Below are 19,564 nucleotides of genomic sequence, written 5' to 3'. Positions count from 1 at the left end.
TTTTCTTGTTTTCCTCACCCAAAAAGGTAGGTGCGTCTTATAGTCCAGAGTGTCTTATACTCCGAAAAATATGGTACTTACAAAATGGATAAAGATACCATAATCTAGGGGTGTCAAACTGAACGGATCTGGCCCACGGGGTGCTTAGATCTGGCCTGTGGACTTGCCATGGAAACAGCAAAGGACCGGCCCAAGGTGCCTCTGCTAGCGAAAACGGAGCTCGGGCTCCATTTTTTGGCCATGACGGCTTCCTGCAACCCTCTGTCAGCAAAAACGGAGCTCGGGGAAGTTGTGCACAACCCGCTTCATTTTTACTGGCAGAGGGTTCCAGGAGGCCGTCATGGCCAAAATTGGAGCGTTGATGACGTCAAGCTGGCCATGCCCCCTAGCCATGCCCCTCCCACCCCGACGTCAAACACAACCCTGATGCGTCCCTCAATGAAATCGAGTCTGACACCCCTACCATAGTCTGACTAGGTGGCTCAGTGGCCAAGACACTGAGCTTGTCGATCAGAAAGGTCGGCAGTTCAGCGGTTCGAATCCCTAGTACAGGTCTCCTGCGTGAGCAGGGGGTTGGACTAGATGACCTCCAAGGGCCCTTCCAACTCTGTTACTGTTAGTCACTTTTAAAGCTTACTTTTATCCTCCTTTTTAAAATACAACTCAAGGCAGTGAATATACAACTATTCCATCCTCCTCCTATTTTCCCCAAATCAACACTGTGAGGTTGTGCTGGGAGAGAATAGCTGGTCCAAAATCACCCAACCAGCTTTCGTGTCTAAGGTGCAACTAGAACTCACAGCCTCCTGGTTTCTAGCCCAGGACCTTCACCACTACACCAAGCTGACTCTCTCCTCCATCACCACCTCCTCCTCCTCCTCCTCTTCCTCCTCCTCCTCCTCCTTCTCCTTCTTCTTCTCCTTCTTCTTCATCGTCTCAATCTTTTCAATCATCTTAATCTTTTCCTTCGATACTGTTCAATTTTTTTTAACCTTACCTATTTTGCTACTTTATTTTTTTCTAGTCCATGATTATAATTTTTTTTAAAAAAATCTATTTATGGAAACACCTCTTATATCTCCTTGGCTTGCTATGGAAAGCTTGCGGAGAGAATCTGTTTGCAGGATTTTCAGACAGGTAAAAATATCCCTCTCGGTGTCTTTCCCCTTTTCAAATTGGTGCTAAAAGATAAATTCATTTGAACTCGACTGCTGGCAACTTCACGGCTGCATCCTCTCAGGCGTTCTTGACAGCAGCATAGAAGAGAATTGGCATCTGTTTTTTATTTCAGTCCCTTGTTAGAGACTAGTTCTAATCTCTCTCCTGCCATCGTTTAGAATGTATTTTTGGTCAGGGCAATTGTGTAGCCCGTTGTGGGCGCCTTCTAGGGATAAGGGACCTGCATTGCATGAGGCTTTTTGTTTAGCCTTCCTGGGTTCAGAGCAGTTTTCTTCTTCCCCGGTGCGCATTGTATGTGTGTGTGAGAGTGAAAATTAACAGCTCTGTAAAACGAATGGGTGTTTTTTTTCCTGTAATAATTGCTTTTAGGCCATGGTTGTTTTCTCCAACCTATCATGCTCCGGATGTGTTGGACTTCAGCCCCATCTAGAGCATTGGGAAAGCTGACCAAGCACATTGTAAAAGATTAATAGACCATTAGAACAATTAATCAGTGGAACAACTTGCCTCCAGAAGCTGTGAGTGCTCCAACACTGGAAGTTTTTAAGAAGAGGTTGGATAACCATTTGTCTGAAGTGGTGTAGGATTTCCTGCCTAAGCAGGGGGTTGGACTAGAAGACCTCCAAGGTCCCATCCGACTCTGTTATTCTATTCTATTCTATTCTATTCTATTCTATTCTATTCTATTCTATTCTATTCTATTCTATTCTATTCTATTCTATTCTGCTTTCATTTCCAAGGTCCCTTCCAACTCTGTTATTCTATTCTATTCTATATATGTATCAAGCTTTAATCTTAGTTGCTGGAGATAGACGCTGGTCTTCATCCTCATCGTTTAGCTCTCTGTCAACGTGGACGGAGGATTATAGGATTTAGAATTGGGCACATCTAGAGAAGTCTGGATTAAGAAAGGCTATTTTTTGTAGAAGGATGAAGGTCAGGTTAAGGACTGGTCAGAAACGCAAAGCGTTTCCCAATCGAGACCACCAAAAGTGAGACAATTTGGTGGTGTAAGTGGTTAAGGCCCCAGGTTAGTAATTGGGAGACTGTGAGTTCAAATCCTGCCTTAGCTACGAAACCCGGCTGGGTGACCTTGGGCCAGTCAGGCACATTTGCAGCCCTTGAGTTAAGACTAAGTCATGGTGTATGTGCGGTCCATGTAAAATCATCTTGGTGGTGTCTACTCCAAAATAAATTTCAGTGGTTTAAAGATTTGTTCACAAATGACTGCTTTATAGGGCAGCGAGCCCAACCAATTTACATCCATGATCTGGGTCTTTACAACATGCTGAGCCTTCAACGAAACATCAGGATAGTTTTTTACATAGCATACAGGCAAATCAGTGGCTTAAGAGAATGCTCTGATTCCCACAGTTTGCTGAGATCTTGGCTGGCTTCCCATACCACAACCGACTATTCCCACTGTAATCTTCCCCAAAGTATTGTGTGAACCCAGTTGTATTGTGCCATAATATCAAAGGAGTTTTTACATCGGCACGGTCAAGCTTTATATTTTCCTGCCAAGGGTTGCATTGCTTAAAGGGTGTGGTGTTGTCACCTGCAGGCTGAGAGCTGACAGATGAAGCAGAGCCAAAATCATGTCTTGTTAGCACCATTTCTTTTCTTTAATTTACTTTTAACGCTTCTTCTCTCTCCCTTCCAAGCAGAAGGTCCCCAGGGGAAGCTTTCCCTAGGAATCTGATCTGTTGCAAAAAAAAAAAAAGAAGAAGTTTTGAAATTAGTTCAAAAACTGTTTCATGTTAAGGCAAGAGTGATACGTATCCAGATTTAGCAGGATATGATAATAGCCATCAACAGCCACATAGAGGTAAACAACATCTACATACCACTCAAAAGAGACAACCAAAAATCCCAACAGGAAACAAAAGTCCAAAATAGGTATCTTCAGCAGCAATCAGTGCCCATATTTATTTATTTATTTATTTATTTTTAAATTTGTATACCGCCCTTCTCCCTGAGGACTCAGGGCGGTGAACAGCCAAGTAAAAACATAAACTACAAACATTAAAATACAATTAAAAAGATATATATAAATTTGGCCCCATGATTAAAAACAATAACAGACAATTAAAAACATTTTAAAAAGTGTTAGGCCAGCCCGGCTTGCTGGAAAAAGAAGGTTTTAAGGGCACGGCGGAAGGCACCAAGGTCTTGGATTCTCCTTATCTCTGGGGGCAGCTGATTCCAGAGGGTAGGTGCCCCCACAGAGAAGGCCCTCCCCCTGGGGGTCACCAGCCTACATTGTTTGGCTGATGGCACCCCGAGGAGGCCCTCTCTGTGGGAGCGCACAGGTCGATGGGAGGCCGTCGGTAGCAGCAGGCGGTCTCGAAGATAACTAGGTCCTATGCCATGGAGCACTTTAAAGGTGATAACCAACACCTTGAAGCGCACCTGGAAGACCACTGGGAGCCAGTGCAGCTCACGCAGGAGAGGTGTTGTATGGGAGCGCCATGCGGCTCCCGTGACTACCCGCACGGCCGCATTCTGGACCAGTTGTAGCCTCTGGGTGCTATTCAAGGGGAGCCCCATGTAGAGAGCGTTGCAGTAGTCCAGGCGAGAGGTGACGAGGGCATGAGTGACTGTGCACAGGGAATCCCGATCAAGAAAGGGCCGCAACTGGCGAATCAGGCGAACCTGACAGAAGGTCCCCCTGGCTACAGCTGTCAGATGTTCTTCCAAGGACAGCTGCATATCCAGGAAGACTCCCAGATTGCACGTCCTCTCCGCGGGGGCCAAAGACTCGCCCCCAATAATCAGTGATGGAGTCAACTGACTATATCGGGATGCCAGGAACCACAGCCACTCAGTCTTGGAAGGGTTGAGCTTGAGCCTGTTCCTCCCCATCCAGATCCGCACAGCCTCCAGGCACTGGGACATCACTTCAAAGGCATCGTTGGGGTGGCCTGGGGTGGAGATGTACAGCTGGGTGTCATCAGCGTACTTATGGTACTTCACCCCAAAGCCACGGATGATCTCACCCAGCGGCTTCACATAAATGTTGAACAGAAGGGGCGAGAGGACCGACCCCTGAGGCACTCCACATATAAGAGGCCTCGAGGTCGACCTCTGCCCCCCTGCCAACACGAACTGCGACTGGTCTGAGAGAAAGGAGGAGAACCACCGTAACACGGTGCCCCCCATCCCCAACTCTTCCAACCGGTGCAGCATGGACAGGAAGTGATGTTTTTTGCTGTCCCCAGCCTCCAGAGCCTCACTACCTGTGCTAAAGGAACAAGTGTTGCACGCATTTATTTCCACACAAATTGAGTTATTGAGGCTATTTCTGGCTAGTGAGAAAATGCCAGATACAACAGTTCTGTCCTTCCCAAAAGTCGTTCCAAGTGGTCTTGATAATAACAAAAATTCTTTTGATTTTATAGAACTCCCTGAGAACTGGACGGACACGCGAGAGACCTTACTGGAGGGAATGCTCTTCAACCTGAAGTACCTGGGCATGACATTGGTTGAGCAGCCCAAAGGAGAAGAATTATCTGCAACTGCTGTCAAAAGGATTGTGGCAACGGTGAGGGATCAAGGTCCAGTTTCCATTCACGTCCTCCCTAACTCTCTTCTATTGTCCCTAAGCCAGTGTTTCTCAACCATGGCAACTTTAAGACCGGTGGACTTCAAGCATAGCTGGCTGGGGAATTCTGGGAGTTGAAGTCCACCGGTCTTAAAGTTGCCAAGATTGAGAAAACGCTTCCCTCAGAAAGCCAGGGCGGTGACCCATTGTTGTGAACAGGGCAATAAGAATAAAATACCGTTATTTCCACAGCTCTCCACATTTAACACTGGCTGGATGTGAGAGGTTGCCCCGAAAATATGGGTGGTGAGGGGATTTTCAGTCTGCTTAAGATCTATAATTTAAAACTAATTAACGTTTTTATCACTGGCTTTAAAACGCTTCCCCCCCCCCTCCGTTGTTGTTTCTTTGCCCTTTATGGACTTCATAAATTTTTTACTGCCTGTTCCTGGATTACCCTGCCCATGCAGGAGGAATTTTTTTTCTAATTTATTCTGGTTAACCTGAGACACCCAGTAATGCCCATTTTGGCAAGCAATGCACACACACACACACAAAAAACTGTCTTTGTATGTACGTGTGCCCATACAGGTCGTCCTCGACTTACGACCACAATCGAGCCCAAAATTTCTTTTCCTAAGTGAGACAATTATTAAGTGAGTCTTGCCCCATTGTATGACCTTTCTTGCCACAGTTGTTAAGTGAATCACTGCAGTTGGTACATTTAGTAACCCGATTGTTAAGTGAGGCTGGCTCCCCAATTGACTTTGTCTGAATTTTGATCATGTGACCATGGGGATGGTCATGCAATGGTCATAAATGTGAAAACCGGTCATAAGTCCCTTTTTTCAGTGCCATTGTAACTTTGCACGGTCACTAAATGAACTGTTGTACTGTGTTTCCCCGAAAATAAGACCCTGTCTTATATTTTTTGAACCCCGAAATAAGCGCTTGGCCTTATTTTCGGGGAGGTCTTATTATTTTGGGGTGCATGGAGCAAGATGGGGCTCCTCTTGCTGTCTTACCTGATTTCCAGCTCTGTGTTTAAATATTTTCAGGGAGAGGCTTATTTTAGCGCATGCGCTCAAAAGCCCAATTGGTCTTATTATCAGGGGATGTCTTATTTTCGGGAAAGTCGGGGACTAAACTGTATTTGTGTTTCTACAGCTCATTTGTCATATAATCAAAATTCAAACGCTTGGATCATATTTATGACGGGTGCAGTGTCCCCTGCGTCATGAGATTCCCCTTTTGCAACCTTCTGACAAGCAAAGTCAGAAAATTTGGAACTGAAAAATGTGTCTTATGAGTGGGCCTTGCACTTATGATCATCGCAGCATCCCGGGATTCAGCCGGTTCGCATCGGTTCAGACGAACTGATTGTTAAATTACCACCACCACCCCACCAGTGGTGGATTTTAAAATTTTTTACTACCGGTTCTAAGGGTGTGGCTTAGTGGGCGTGGCATGGCTTGGTGGGCGTGGCTTGGTGGGCATGGCAGGGGAAGGATACTGTAAAGTCTCCATTCCCTCCCCAATTCAGGGGAAGGTTACTGCAAAATCCCCATTTTCTCCCAATCAGCTGGGACTCGGGAGGCAGAGAATAGATGGGGGCAGGGCCAGTTAGAATCTTTAGTACCGGTTCTCCGAACTACTCAAAATTTCCGCTACCGGTTCTCCAGAACTGGTCAGAACCTGCTGAAACCCACCTCTGCACCCCACTATCCAAGTGGATCCTGGGTGCTGCACTGCAGTGGAGAAATGGGAAATGGAGCGGCCAGCACGAGGGAAGGAGGAGGCCTCTTTCCCCCTTTCTTCTCCCTGCTCCTCCTTCCCTCGTGCCAGCCACTCCGTTGCCCATTTCTCGATTGCAGCACAGCGCCCAGGATCCACTTTGATGGTGGGTGGGGTGGTAATTTAACAACCGGTTTGCCCAGGGTCAGATTGGCCATTGCAGGAGGCTCGTCCCACATGTGTGGCAGAGCTGGAGGACGGGGATGGACCACGCCTCCCACAACAGCCAACCTGACCCTGGGCAAACCGGTTGTTAAATTATTTGAATCTCTCCACTGATCCCCATGGCCACGTGATCAGAATTTGGGTGCTGGGCAACTGGTAGATATTTATGATGGTTGCAATGGCTCAAGGTCATTCCCAGCTGGCTTCTGACAGTCAATAGGGAAAGCCGGATTTGCTTAACAACCACATGGTTTCTTAACAACTGCAGTGATTCTCTTAACAACCATGGCAAAGAAGGTCGTAAAATGAGTGCGACTCATTTAACAATTCCCTTGCTTAGCAATGGAAATTCAGGTCCCAAACTGTAATCATAAATCAAGGACTATCTGTAAAGTATTGATTGCATACATATATAAGCACAGCACATATACATACGCCTCGATATATCCCCATTTAGCCACTCTGGTTGGAACAGACAAAATGTTTACATGTCATTCCCAATAATGAACAATTTCATGGGCTCTATCAGATTTAACTGACCTTTCTTAGCTATCAGCCGTCCCTTTTTCCAAACAATCCCTAAATTGAGCTTTTACTGTAATGCAAATTGTCATGCCAGTCACACTGTATTCACCTTGAGAAGAAAAGTATTTGTTAATTAAAAAAAAGTTCAGCGACATTTTTCATTTGTTCCGTTATTGTTTCAAAAAGTGAAGCTTAATCAATTTTTTACAGGGCATTTTATTATAGATTTAGAAATCCATTATAATCCATTCTAAATTTAAATAAATTTCTTCCTAGCAAAACAATGCTTTTTTTTTTGGCATACTGCTATATAAGAATCAAAAGTGACTACGTTTGCTAGATGTTAAGGGCATTTTCAGGGTTTTTTTTTCTTTCACTGACTGTTAATTGCTGTATTACAACTAAAATCAGGTAGGAACAAATCAACTCCTACCTTTCTTGATTAATTGTTGGGAGACCTTTTAATTCACCAGAATTTCAGCTGTCAATTAAACCAATTAATGCTTGCAGTCCTGATTTTAACTCATGTTATCTACTTTCTTTATTGAGCTGGGGTTTTGTTTTAATGACTTACTGAATTGTTGCGTTCGGAAAAAGACACACTGTGATTGGAATAGTTTTGCTCCTTCTGCAACAATTATTTGCACATCCTATAGAGTAGGCCAGCACAACATAGGGAAGTAATGGCTAACCTTTTTGCCGTCGCATGCCAAAAGCGGGGGTCGCACGGGGGTGTGTGGCGTGCTTGCATGCCAACACCCATAATTCAATGCACCCTGCACATGCGACCCCACCCCCCGCACTCCAGGCCCGTTTCTCACCCTCCCCAGGCTCCAGAGACTTTCTAGGAGCCTGGGGAGGGCAAAAATGGCCTTCCCCAACTCCCCCAGAGGCCGGAAATGACCTGTTTCCTGACTTCTGGTGGGCCCAGAAGGCCTGAAAACCAGCTGGCCAGCGTGCGCATGTGCGCTGGAGCTGAGCTAGGGCAATGCTCACGTGCCCACTGATATGGCTCTGCATGCCATAGGTGGCACGTGTGCCATAGGTTCATCATCATGGACATAGGGCCTTGCGGATCATACCTAGCCTGCTTTTCTGACCCAATGGGACTTTTTAAAAAGTCACTAAATTTGCTGGCTCCTGAAAGATCCCCTGCCAAGCATCTCCAGTCCTTAACGCCTGCCAGCCTTGCGAGGTAGGCCAGACAAGAAGCACACCCAGGAATACTAGCTCCTGTCTTAGTATTGTAAGGATACATTAACAGAATCTTGCAAGGCTGGGTGTACATTTCTCCCCCCCCTTCGCCTTTACAGTCCAAGAAATTAGAGAGGGTCCCTTCTGAGACATTAGCTGCACTCCCATTATCGGTAGTAGTCCTCGGCTTACGAGCACAGTGGAGGCCAAACATTTCTGTTGCTAAGCGAGACCAGTGTTAAGTGAGTTTTTGCCTCATTTTGCAACCTTTCTCGCCACCATTGTTGAGTGAATCACTGCAGTTGTTAAATTAGTAGTATGGTTGTTAAATGAATCCGGCTTCCCCGTTGACTTTGCTTGTCAGAAGGTCGCAAAAGGGGATCCCCCCTCCCCCCCAGATATTGCAATTGTCATAAATATGAGTCAGTGGCTAAGCGTCTGATTTTTGATCACGTGACTACAGGGATGCTGCAATGAAAAAGGTTCACAAGTCACTTTTTTCAGTGCCGTTGCAACTTTGAAGAGTCACTAAACCAGTGGTGGGTTCCTCCCGGTTCGGCCCAGTTCTCCTGAGCTGGTAGCGGTGACAATATGATGTCACCGAACCGGTTCTGCCCCCGCGCCCCCCACCCCCGCGTTATTCTTACCTTTTATTTGGCCCCACCCCCAATCTATTGCTGCCTCCTGAGTCCCAGCTGATGGCTAGAGGGAAAAAAACTGTTTAAACTCTTGCGGTGGGGCTTCAAGGGGCCGCCCTACAGCTGATCAGAGTTAAAAGAAAACAAATGAGTAGACCAGTGCCTGCAAAAAACAAATGGGTAGACTGGTACAGCTCTGCAAGCAGTTAAAAGCCTGGTAGACCAGTACCTCTGCTAAATCCTAAAGAATTGTCACATGACCATCAAGCCATGCCCACAAAATAAGCCACGCCCACAGAACCGGTAGTAAAAAATTTTAGAACCCACCCCTGCACTAAATGAATTGCTGTAAGTCAAAGACTACCTGTATTCCTGTGGGCTCAGCTGCCTCTTTCCTATCTGTTTTCTAATCTGCAGCTCTTCCTCTCGTCTCCCAAGGTCACTCCTTCCTCCCATTACACCACCATTCTGTAGAAATGAAATACAGAGAAAACTAACCATAAGACTTACTAAGGAATAGGAAGCACTGAATGACCATGGAATACTAATCAGCTGTGTTTACCAAATTCACTTAACCTAGTTACTTTTCTGGGGTTGCGCAACACAGTATGATGTAATTGAATGGTCTGGATTACGTAACTCACTAAGCCACCCACAGGCCTAACTAGGATTAAAAAAAAACTAATCAAGCTTAGCATGTACTGGAAGTGCGTTTGTAGATTTTTGCTTGAGCTATTAAGGATGCAGAGTGAACACAACCACAAGAAAGTTAAAAGGGGACGCAAAGAAATGAGAGAGGAATGCAACAGAATGTCAGAATAACACCAGGTCTTCCATGCTGCAACGTTTTGTTAGATGTTCCACTTGTTAAGACTTAATTGTCATGTGCTTGAAAGTGAAGTTGAAGGACATGAGGTAGAAACATGGTTAAGCTGACTTTGTATAAATATACAAAAGAATGAAGGCTATTGCTTAGCGCATTGTAAGCCGCCCTGAGTCTCCGGAGAAGGGCGGCATATAAATCAAATTAAAAAAAAAAAAAAAGTAGCTCTGAAAGCCCACCAGAATTCACTTCATAAAATAGAGCAGGGGTGTCAAACTCGATTTCATTGAGGGCTGCATTAGGATTGTGTTTGACCTTGGAGGGCCCGGGACCCCCAGGTGTGGTCATTATGGGTGTGGGCATGGCCAGGGTGGGTGTGACATGGGAATCGTGTCGGGGCAATTGTGCTGGCCAAGTGCTAATGCAGGACTTCCCTGAAACCCTCCCTCACTCTCATTTTAATCTCCTTCCTTCCTTCCTTCCTTCCTTCCTTCCTTCCTTCCTTCCTTCCTTCCTTCCTTCCTTCCTTCCTTCCTTCCTTCCTTCCTTTTCTTCTTTTTCCTTCCCTATTCATTCTCCTTTCTTCTTCCTTTCCCTCTTTCCTTCTTTTTCCTTCCTTGCTCTCTTCCCATCTTTCCTTCTTTTTCTTTGTCTTTCCTCTTTCCCTTTCTCCTTTCCTGTCCCTTCTTGCATGCTCAAATGAAAAAGGGGAAAGATTTCCCCTGTTGTTTTGTTTTTAGTTTGTTTTGATAGCCCTTTGCCAGCGTAAACGGAGCCCGGGGGGGGGGGACGCGTCTGTCCCACTGTGCCCTGTTTTCACTGGCAGAGGACTGCAGGAGGCCATCATGGCCAAAAGTGGGGTGTGGGGGGCTGCACAGCCCCCCCCCAAAGCTCTGTTTTTGCTGGCAGAGGCACCATGGGCCGGTCCTTTGCTGTTTCCAGGCCAGCCCCTGGGCCTTGAGTTTGACACCCCTGATATAGAGTGTTATTCATAAAACATAAAACATCAAGGGGCGTGGTGGCACAGTGGCTAAGATGCTGAGCTTGTCGATCGAAAGGTCGGCAGTTCAGCGGTTCGAATCCCTAGTGCCGCGTAACGGGGTGAGCTCCCGTTACTTGTCCCAGCTTCTGCCAACCTAGCAGTCTGAAAGCTCATAAAAAATGCAAGTAGAAAAATAGGGACCACCTTTGGTGGGAAGGTAACAGCGTTCCGTGCGCCTTTGGCGTTGAGTCATGCCGGCCACATGACCACAGAGACATCTTCGGAGAGCGCTGGCTCTTCGGCTTTGAAACGGAGATGAGCACCGCCCTCTAGAGTCGGGAGAACTCACACATATGTGCAAGGGGAAGTTTTACCTTTACCTTTACATAAAACAGTTGCAAATTTAGAGGATCAGACTTTAGCAAAATGTTGATAGATTATAGAAGGAGTTTAAAGCTTTCTTGAAGAAAAGAAGCTTCATCTAACCTTGTTCTCTGTCAAATAAAGATGAAGGGTGTAAGTTTGGTCCTTCCTAATGCCCTTAGCCGTCAGGAGAATTTATAGGGAGGAAAGGTTTTCATGGGTTCTCAGAGTATTTCTTTAATGATGCAAGTAGTTTGCTTTGGTTTGGCAATATTTCTGTCTATAGGCGAAGAACCATAAAGGAAACTGCTTAGAAGTAACTCTAGGTGTTTTTCTTGGTTTGAGGGGCCTGACAGTAAGATTTTGAATTGATTTATCTTCGTAGCAACATCTAAATGCAGTTCTTTTCTCTGTTCCAAGGCAAAGGCCGGTGGGAAAAAACTCCGAAAAGTGACTCTGAAAGTATCACCCAGAGGGATCGTTCTCAGTGACAGCATAACAAATGAATCCATTGAAAATGTGTCAATATACAGGTAGGTCTCATCCATACCTTTCAAATCTTCAGAGCAAATACTTAAGCCCTCTCCTTCCCAGAAGAGCATTCGAAGGGTTAACGATTGAAATTGTAATTGATATTGATAAGGTACCCTTTTTTCTCTTTTCTCTTATTTACATTTAATACTCTAAGGCAGGGGTGTCAAACTCGCATCGTCACGGCGGCATCACATGACATATCGTGACTTCCCCCCTTCGCTAAACTGGGCGTGGGCGTGGCCAGCGCGTGACACATCAGACCCGCAGGCCGCGAGTTTGACAGCCCTGCTCTAAGGCAATCATATGATAGAATATTAGGTATCTATTATATACGTATCATTGCATCGAAATAACATTGTATTAAAACGGAGATGATGGAGCAATAAATGGTCAGTACGGATAGATTTAATCATATGTTAAAGAACTGAGCTAGTTTTATATTAACATTTTATGGATATACTTTATTCTCCCACAAGTGTCACTCAGTCATTCATTATTCTATTTTTGTTCTGATTTTATTAGCACAGCTATATTTTTGGAGATGCTTCATCATATCTTCTGGTTGATATACTTACCCATAGATGTTACCTCTGTGTGTGTATGTGTGTATGTGTGTGTATTATCTGTCATTATTTAGTGATACAGTCATTAAGTACCGTATTTTTCGGAGTATAAGACACACCTTTCCCCCCCCAAAAAGAGGGTGGAAATGTTGGTGTGTCTTATACACCAAATACAGCCATTTTTGGCCTCCCAAAACCCCAGTCCGCTGGTTCCATTTTTGCGAAAAACAGGTCCATTTTTTGCCCGTTTTTTTGCAAAAATAGGGGCGTTTTTGCCCTCCCCCAGCCCCCAGGAGCACTCTGCAGGCCTCCCAAATCCTCTGAGCACCCTGCTTTTCGCACAGTTTTGCACTCCTGGGGGAAGGATATTGCAAAATCTCCATTCCCACCCCACTCCTGGGGGAAGGATACTGCAAAATCCCCATTCCCACCCCACTCCTGGGGGAAGGATACTGCAAAATCCCCATTCCCTCCCCACTCCTGGGGGAAGGATATTGCAAAATCCTCATTCCCACCCTACTCCTGGGAGAAGGATACTGCAAAATCCCCATTCCCTCCCCACTCCTGGGGGAAGGATACTGCAAAATCTCCATTCCCACTCTACTCCAGGGGAAGGATACTGCAAAATCTCCATTCCCACCCCACTCTGGAGCCAGCCAGAGGTGGCATTTGCCGGTTCTCCGAACTACTCAAAATTTCCGCTACCGGTTCTCCAGAACCTGTCAGAAACTGCTGGATTTCACCTCTGCTGTAAAGCTACATTAACAGAATCTTGCAAGCCTGAAAGGACAAGTCCTCCTGCTGTCGCCTTTATAGCCTGAGAACTTAGGGGAGGGTCTCTTCTGAGCCTCTTGCTCCGCCCAGTATGCAGCTGCAGGCAATGATGTCTCTTATCTGACTTATGTTCCCTAAGCAACATCTCTTTGCCCCGCCTCCCAGGGCCTTTCCCACGTCCCGTTAGGAAAAAAGGCACCTTCCAATCCCAATGATGAGAAAGCTTTTATACAGTACAAGATCAGAAGGGAACTAATATGCAACACCCCACCCCACCCACACCCCCAAAATTGAAAATCCCAACAAAGAAAAATTCTGAGACCAGTAGGCAGATGCAGAGGAACAATCTATGCACTTGTTTAAGAACAAGGAATTCTTCAAGGACTTCCTGAAAGCGATTAATGAGGCATGTAATCCTTGGAGGGAACCAGTGGCAAAGCTCGGTCCTCTTCGAGAAATAACAGACCCCCTCATTACTGCCAATTTTTGACAGAACACCGAATGCATTTCTGTGGCAAATCCCATGTGTTTAATGGACCACTCTGGGGCAGAGTAGTCCTTCCTGCTGTTGTTGTTGTTTTTTTTCTCTAAATAATTCTTGAAATTGAAATATACATTGTATTTCTCTCTCTATGTCTTCTTTTGTAAAGGAAAATTAAAGATGGGTTGACTTGTGAATGACACGGAATATGAAATGTCTTGAAGACATAGGCGCTTAAAGTAAAAATTATTTCGTAGGTTGGCTTGCTTGGGACAGTAACGTTTTGTCCAATTTTGATTTTCAGTATAATTCAAATAATAAGAGAAGGGAGAAACGTTTGGTTCCTTTGTTAAGGCTTATGAACAGTTTATTTTTAGATTTTTTTTGTGTCCTGCCTTTATTATTTTTATAAATGACTCAAGACATTACCTCATATTCCTCCCTCGTCCTATTTTCCCTACAGCAACAATAATCCTGTGAGGTGGGTTGGACTGAGAGAGAAAGACTGGCCCAAAGTCACCCATTCGGCTTTCATGCCTAAGGTGGGACTAGAACTCACAGTCTCCTAGTTTCTAGCATTAGTCCAAACTGCCTGTCTCACTCGACCAAAACTGCCTTTCATCAACTACGAACAATCAGCAAGAATAGAATATAACTTCAGTATGGTCATCAACCAGCAATTTTTTTTAAAAAAAAATTTTTTTTAATTTTTTTTTTATTTATATGCCACCCGTCTCCAGAGACTCAGGGCGGCTTACAATGCGTTAAGCATTAGCCTTCATACTTTTGTATATTTATACAAAGTCAGCTTATTGCCCCCACAAACTGGGTCCTCAATTTACCTACCTTAGAAAGGATGGAAGGCTGAGTCAACCTTGAGCCTGGGGAGATTCGAACATGCAGTAATTGCAGGCAGCTGGATGTTAATAACAGGCTATTAGTCTGCTGCGCCACCAGGCTCTTTGACATACAATATATTAAAAAACATACAATATATTAAAAAATAACACTGACATTAATAATGAATAATAACATCCCTGTTACAAAAATACATGATCTCAAACTGTTAGGGTCACTCCAGGGGTGGGTTCTAAATTTTTTTACTACCGGTTCTGTGGGCGTGGCTTATTTTCTGGGCGTGGCTTGATGGTCATGTGACAATTATTTAGGATTTAGCAGAGGTACTGGTCTACCAGGCTTTTAACTGTTTGCAGAGCTGTACCGGTCTACCCATTTATTTTTGCAGGCACCGGTCTACTCATTTGTTTTCTTTTAACTCTGATCAGCTGTAGGGCGGCCCTTTGAAGCCCCACGGCAAGAGTTTAAACAGTTTTTTTCCCTCTAGTCATCAGCTGGAGTTTTTTTCTTTTAAATGGCTCTGACGATCCAAGCTCTGACGATCCCAGCTGAGTTGCCTGATCGGCAGAGGGTTTTTTAAAAACCCTCTGACAATCAGGCAACTCAGCTGGGATCGTCAGAGCCTTTTGAAAGCATTTTTTTACATGGTAAAAAATGGTTTTTAAAATAATAATAATAAAAAAGGCCACGCCCACCCATCACATTACCCCCCACACACACCAAGCCATGCCCACAGAACCGGTAGTAACAAATTTTAGATTTCACCACTGAATTGGTATAATAATTGCTAATCTCCAATCACTTGGCAGAACAATCAACAACTATCCACAACTCTCAACTGTCACAAAAAAGGTGCTTTTTTCTCTTTTAGGAAACACAAAATCTTTTTTTTTTTAATTTCATTATTTTGATATTGGGCTTTTCAAACAAACACTTAAGTCCCAAAGAATCTCTCCCATAAGTCAAAAATTCAATATAATGCCAGTGGCCAACCCAACGTATCAGTGAAAAATGTGACTCAGGCCCTCAGGCTTAAAACTTTTTTTAAAAAAATCAAGAGACATAAGAAAACAGTGACCACACATCCAGAAGTGTGTATGTGTGTGTGTCTGTTGCAGCCAATACGGCAAAAAACACAGTAAGTCAAAATTGTATTAGGCTGAGAAAGCCTCAAACTGAAGACCTCCAAATCGCTGGACTACAACTCTCATTAGCCCTAGCCACTAGGAGGGGAGAAGGGGATTATGGGAATTGTAGATTAGCCTAGCCCAGGGGCCTGCAAACTTAAAAACTCAAAGAGCCATTTGGACCCGTTTCCCACAGAAAAGAAAACACCGGGAGCCACAAAACCCTTCCCGTGCCTGACTATTTCTTGAGTGACCACAAAATTAGCATATGTAGTTGAATCAAACGTTCTGTTTTCTTCTGAAACTTTTCTTTTCTTGGATTTATCCATGGTTGGCCTACCAGGGGTTGAAAAGCTTAATAAATCGTGTGCTGGCAGGTGTCGCACATTGGCGGTTGTGACGCATATTTTGAGTGACAGGGAGCCACAGCAGAGGGGTGAAAGAGCCACATGCGGCTCCAGAGCTGCAGGTTGCTGACCCTTGGCCTAGCCAGAGTCTGCTCCACGAGGTGCTTTAACTGTTATCTGTGGTTTGCAGGTGGATATTGTACGTGGTTAGTTGTTTTTGGAGAGCAAAGCTAAGATGTTTGAACAGACGGTCCTAAGAAATAAAGAAATGGGCTTTGTTTTTTCTGTTTTCAGACTTTATTAAATGTTAACAAAATGTAAAATATGCAAAAAAAAAAAAAGAATTATTTAGAAAAAGAAAAGTCAGGGAGGAAGGGGTATAAAAATAAAAAAGGGAGAAAATAAACAAAAGAATAACTTCCAACTTTCTTCATTACAATTACAAATATACAACCCATTAACCTTTGGCTGTAAAATTCCAAAGTTTGAAAAGAATGCAGAATGCTTGCAGGACCCTTGACCAAAGACTGGGCTGTTGAAATATCTCAGGAGGCCAGTGTCCTTGTTTGTCCCTGAATGAGGAGCTATAGATCCTGATAAGTTTGACTTGTACATTTTCAAGTTGTAATCTCGCACCAAAATGCCTTTTGGAAGATGATAAAGAATTGGCAGCACTGCAACAGAAGCTGCGACTGATTATTTAGTATAGTAGATGGATGAGGTCAGGTTGGTTTTTTCAGCCCGAAGAGGTTGTAGAAAAAATGCTTTTAAAAGTAAAAAAAAAAAGCCTCTGATGATTGTGCGGCTCAGCTGGGCATTGGGGGGGGGGAGGCAGGGATTTTTGCTACCGGTTCTCCGAACCACCCGCTGCCATCGCTACTGGATCGGGTGATCCGGTCCGAACCGGGAGCATTTCACCCCTGCCTGCATCAAGGGATTTGCAGAGCTGCAAGACAGGAGCTTCAAAATGATCTCCAAGTGAGCCAGAGCCCAGATCCTCCTGTTGGATGCGCCCGCCTTCCAAGTTGCCTTAGAAACTAAATGCATGCTAAAGCGATGTCATCTAAACATTGGCAGGCGATAAATCCTTCCCTCCCACATCGCGGCGAACTGTTGCTTCCCTTCTCTTCTTCTGAGAAAGGTTATCGGATTGCTAAGTCTGCTTTGTCCGATAAAAAAAGCAATTCAGAAGATGCACTGACTACATTAAAGTTTGTTGTGGCAGTTCCAGAGAAATGAGTGCTTAGTGCTGCTTAGTCATGTCCTTTAGGTAGAGCTGAATTCTAGGCTTCGGTCTGGTCTGAGCATGGGTGGATGATCTCTTAGGGCCGGGCTGCTTTCCTAAGCACCTGGAGACGATTTCTTAGGCAACCTTCTTGAGAACTTCTTGTGATGTTCTCCTATTCTGAACCTAGACCAAAGGTTCACACTTGGGGGTGATGGTGAGTGTCATGGTGACAGTCAGTGGATCTAGAACAATGAAATGGGATCACAAAAATCCTTACTGATATTAAAAGGCTTAGGACAGGGGTCCCCAAACTTGGCAGCCCTAAGACTTGTGGACTTCAACTCCCAGAATTCTCCAGCCAGGATAGCTGGGAGTTGAAGTCCACAAGTCTTCAAGCTGCCAAGTTTGAAGAACTCTGGCTTAGAATGAATCCCAGAAGTATGGACTTTCTGTTGCTTCAGAAGCCTGCAAGCATTCCTCTCATTTTTAGCCCTGGAATGGGGTAGAACCAGGGGTGGGCTGCTGGAGGTTCGGGAGAACCTCTAGGTAAGATTCTGTACAGTTCGGAAAACCCACAAATCCCACTCCAGACGGGCCCTGCCCACCCTGCCCCGCCCTTCCCAGGAGTCCCCATACGGCCCATTTTGGATGCAGGTAAGTGCAGGGTGTGCGCGGAGGCTTGGGGAGGGTGAAAAAATGAGCCTACCGGAAGTTCGGGAAGGCTGGAAACAGACCCGTTTCCGGCCTCCAGAGGAACATTGGCGCCTGGGGAGGCCCTTTTTGCCCTCCCGGAGGCTTGAGAAAAGCCTCGGGAGCCCGGGGAAGGTAAAAATGCCCTTCCACCATGGTGCAGGAGGTGGACTAGGCAACGCCCACCATGGCCACGCCCACCCAGCAACTGGGCAGAGAACCCCTTGCTTAAATTTTTGAAGCCCATCGCTGGGTAGAACAATTAATCAGTGGAACGACTTGCCTCCAGAAGTTGTTCCAACAGTGGAGGTTTTTAAGAAGCGATTGATCAACCATTTGTCTGAAATGGTATAAACTTCTTCAGAACTGAAGAAGCTTCTTGGATGAGAAGCAAAACATTTTCAAGAAAAAAAAACCAAGAAAATCCGGTTGTCTTTCGGAAAAGCACCTTTGGGACAACCAGGGCTTGAATGATTGAGAATCTCCATAGACATTTCTCCTCCCATGTCTGTTTAGAAAGCTGTCAAACCCAGATTTCTCCTTCAGAAATAGGCCCTTCAGAATAGGAGATGCAACTTAGTTGGAAACAGCCAACCCAGGAAGCAAATAGTTATTTAGTTCAGAGATAATATGCGATTCTTTCCTTTTTTGTCAAACAACCTAGAAGAGTCTTTAGGAGGCACATCTGAAGAATTTTAGAAATAAGTAACACGGACATTTCATGAAAACAACATTGACCACTTTAGATGATCCCTTCCTATCTGTTTAATCATTCTCCCCATCTGGCACATAAAAATTAGAATTTGGCGTGATTAAAAGAATCCTCCCTGCAAGACATTGTGGGAGGATCACACACCTCTGCAGTGGAAAAAACCCTTTATAAAAGAGCAAGATTTGCCAGTGTTGCTGGAGCTTAAAACAATGGCCGTTTCTCTTTTTATTCGGCCTCTCAGTTTAAGAATGAAAAACAATGCGCCTTAGAAAGCAGCAGTTTGAGGAAGATGAATAGCTGGTTTGTTTTCCCTTATTCCCCCAATGTTATAAGATCTCCCACTAGAAAATTCTATCACTCTATCCGCTTTGATCTAATAAACCTTATGAATCTGTCGCTGAGCTTTCATTTTTCTCATCGGTAAAGCAAACTTTTACCGTGAAGCCTCATATTAAATATTGAAGTCAACAACTACCCAGCTTCCGCTTAAACTTCTAGTCCTTATGGTTTGAAATATTAACATGAAATTAAAATGGCCGGTGAAAGACGTTAGAAACCCAAATTAAAAATGGTAGTTGTGAGTTTCACAGTCTTGATAGTTTCTTTCCCCCAGGTCTGACATCTTAAAAACCATTGAAAGGATCTCATTGGTTCAAAGTGCAGAGAAACCTTTCTGGCTTGTGTTTTGTGTACATACCATTTTGCAAAAAGCAACAACTCTTTAGTTAGAATAGAATAGAATAGAATTTTTTATTGGCCAAGTGTGATTGGACACACAAGGAATTTGTCTTGGTGCATACGGTCTCAGTGTACATAAAAGAAAAGATACGTTCATCAAGAATCATAAGGTACAACACTTAATGATAGTCATAGGGTACAAATAAGCAATCAGAAAACAATATCAATATAAATTGTAAGGATACAAGCAACAAAATTACAGTCATACAGTCATAAGTGGGAGGAGATGGGTGGTAGGAACGATGAGAAGATTAATAGTAGTGCAGACTTAGTAAATAGTTGACAGTGTTGAGGAAATTATTTGT

At 44.5% G+C, this 19,564-nt stretch overlaps 1 protein-coding gene across 3 annotated transcripts in view; it reads left to right on the top strand.

Annotated features, from left to right (window-relative positions):
- LDLRAP1 (low density lipoprotein receptor adaptor protein 1) overlaps positions 1 to 19,564 on the top strand; it is a 129,658-nt gene that overhangs the window by 30,848 nt on the left and 79,246 nt on the right. For all 3 annotated transcript variants that reach the window (XR_015729450.1, XM_034413504.3, XM_034413505.3), the window contains exons 2-3: positions 4,581 to 4,723; positions 11,628 to 11,740. Coding sequence is in view for 2 of the 3 variants with exons in the window: in XM_034413504.3 (XP_034269395.2) it covers positions 4,581 to 4,723; positions 11,628 to 11,740 (256 nt within the window). In the remaining variant the exon portion in view is untranslated. The remainder of the gene's footprint in view (positions 1 to 4,580; positions 4,724 to 11,627; positions 11,741 to 19,564) is intronic.

The sequence above is a fragment of the Pantherophis guttatus genome, chromosome 10, assembly GCF_059756535.1.
Source record: "Pantherophis guttatus breed Tessera chromosome 10, ASM5975653v1, whole genome shotgun sequence".
In the NCBI taxonomy this organism is placed as follows: Eukaryota; Metazoa; Chordata; class Lepidosauria; order Squamata; family Colubridae; genus Pantherophis; species Pantherophis guttatus.
The sequence above is the reverse complement of the archived record's forward strand: the minus strand, read 5'-3'. Positions and strand labels throughout refer to the sequence as shown.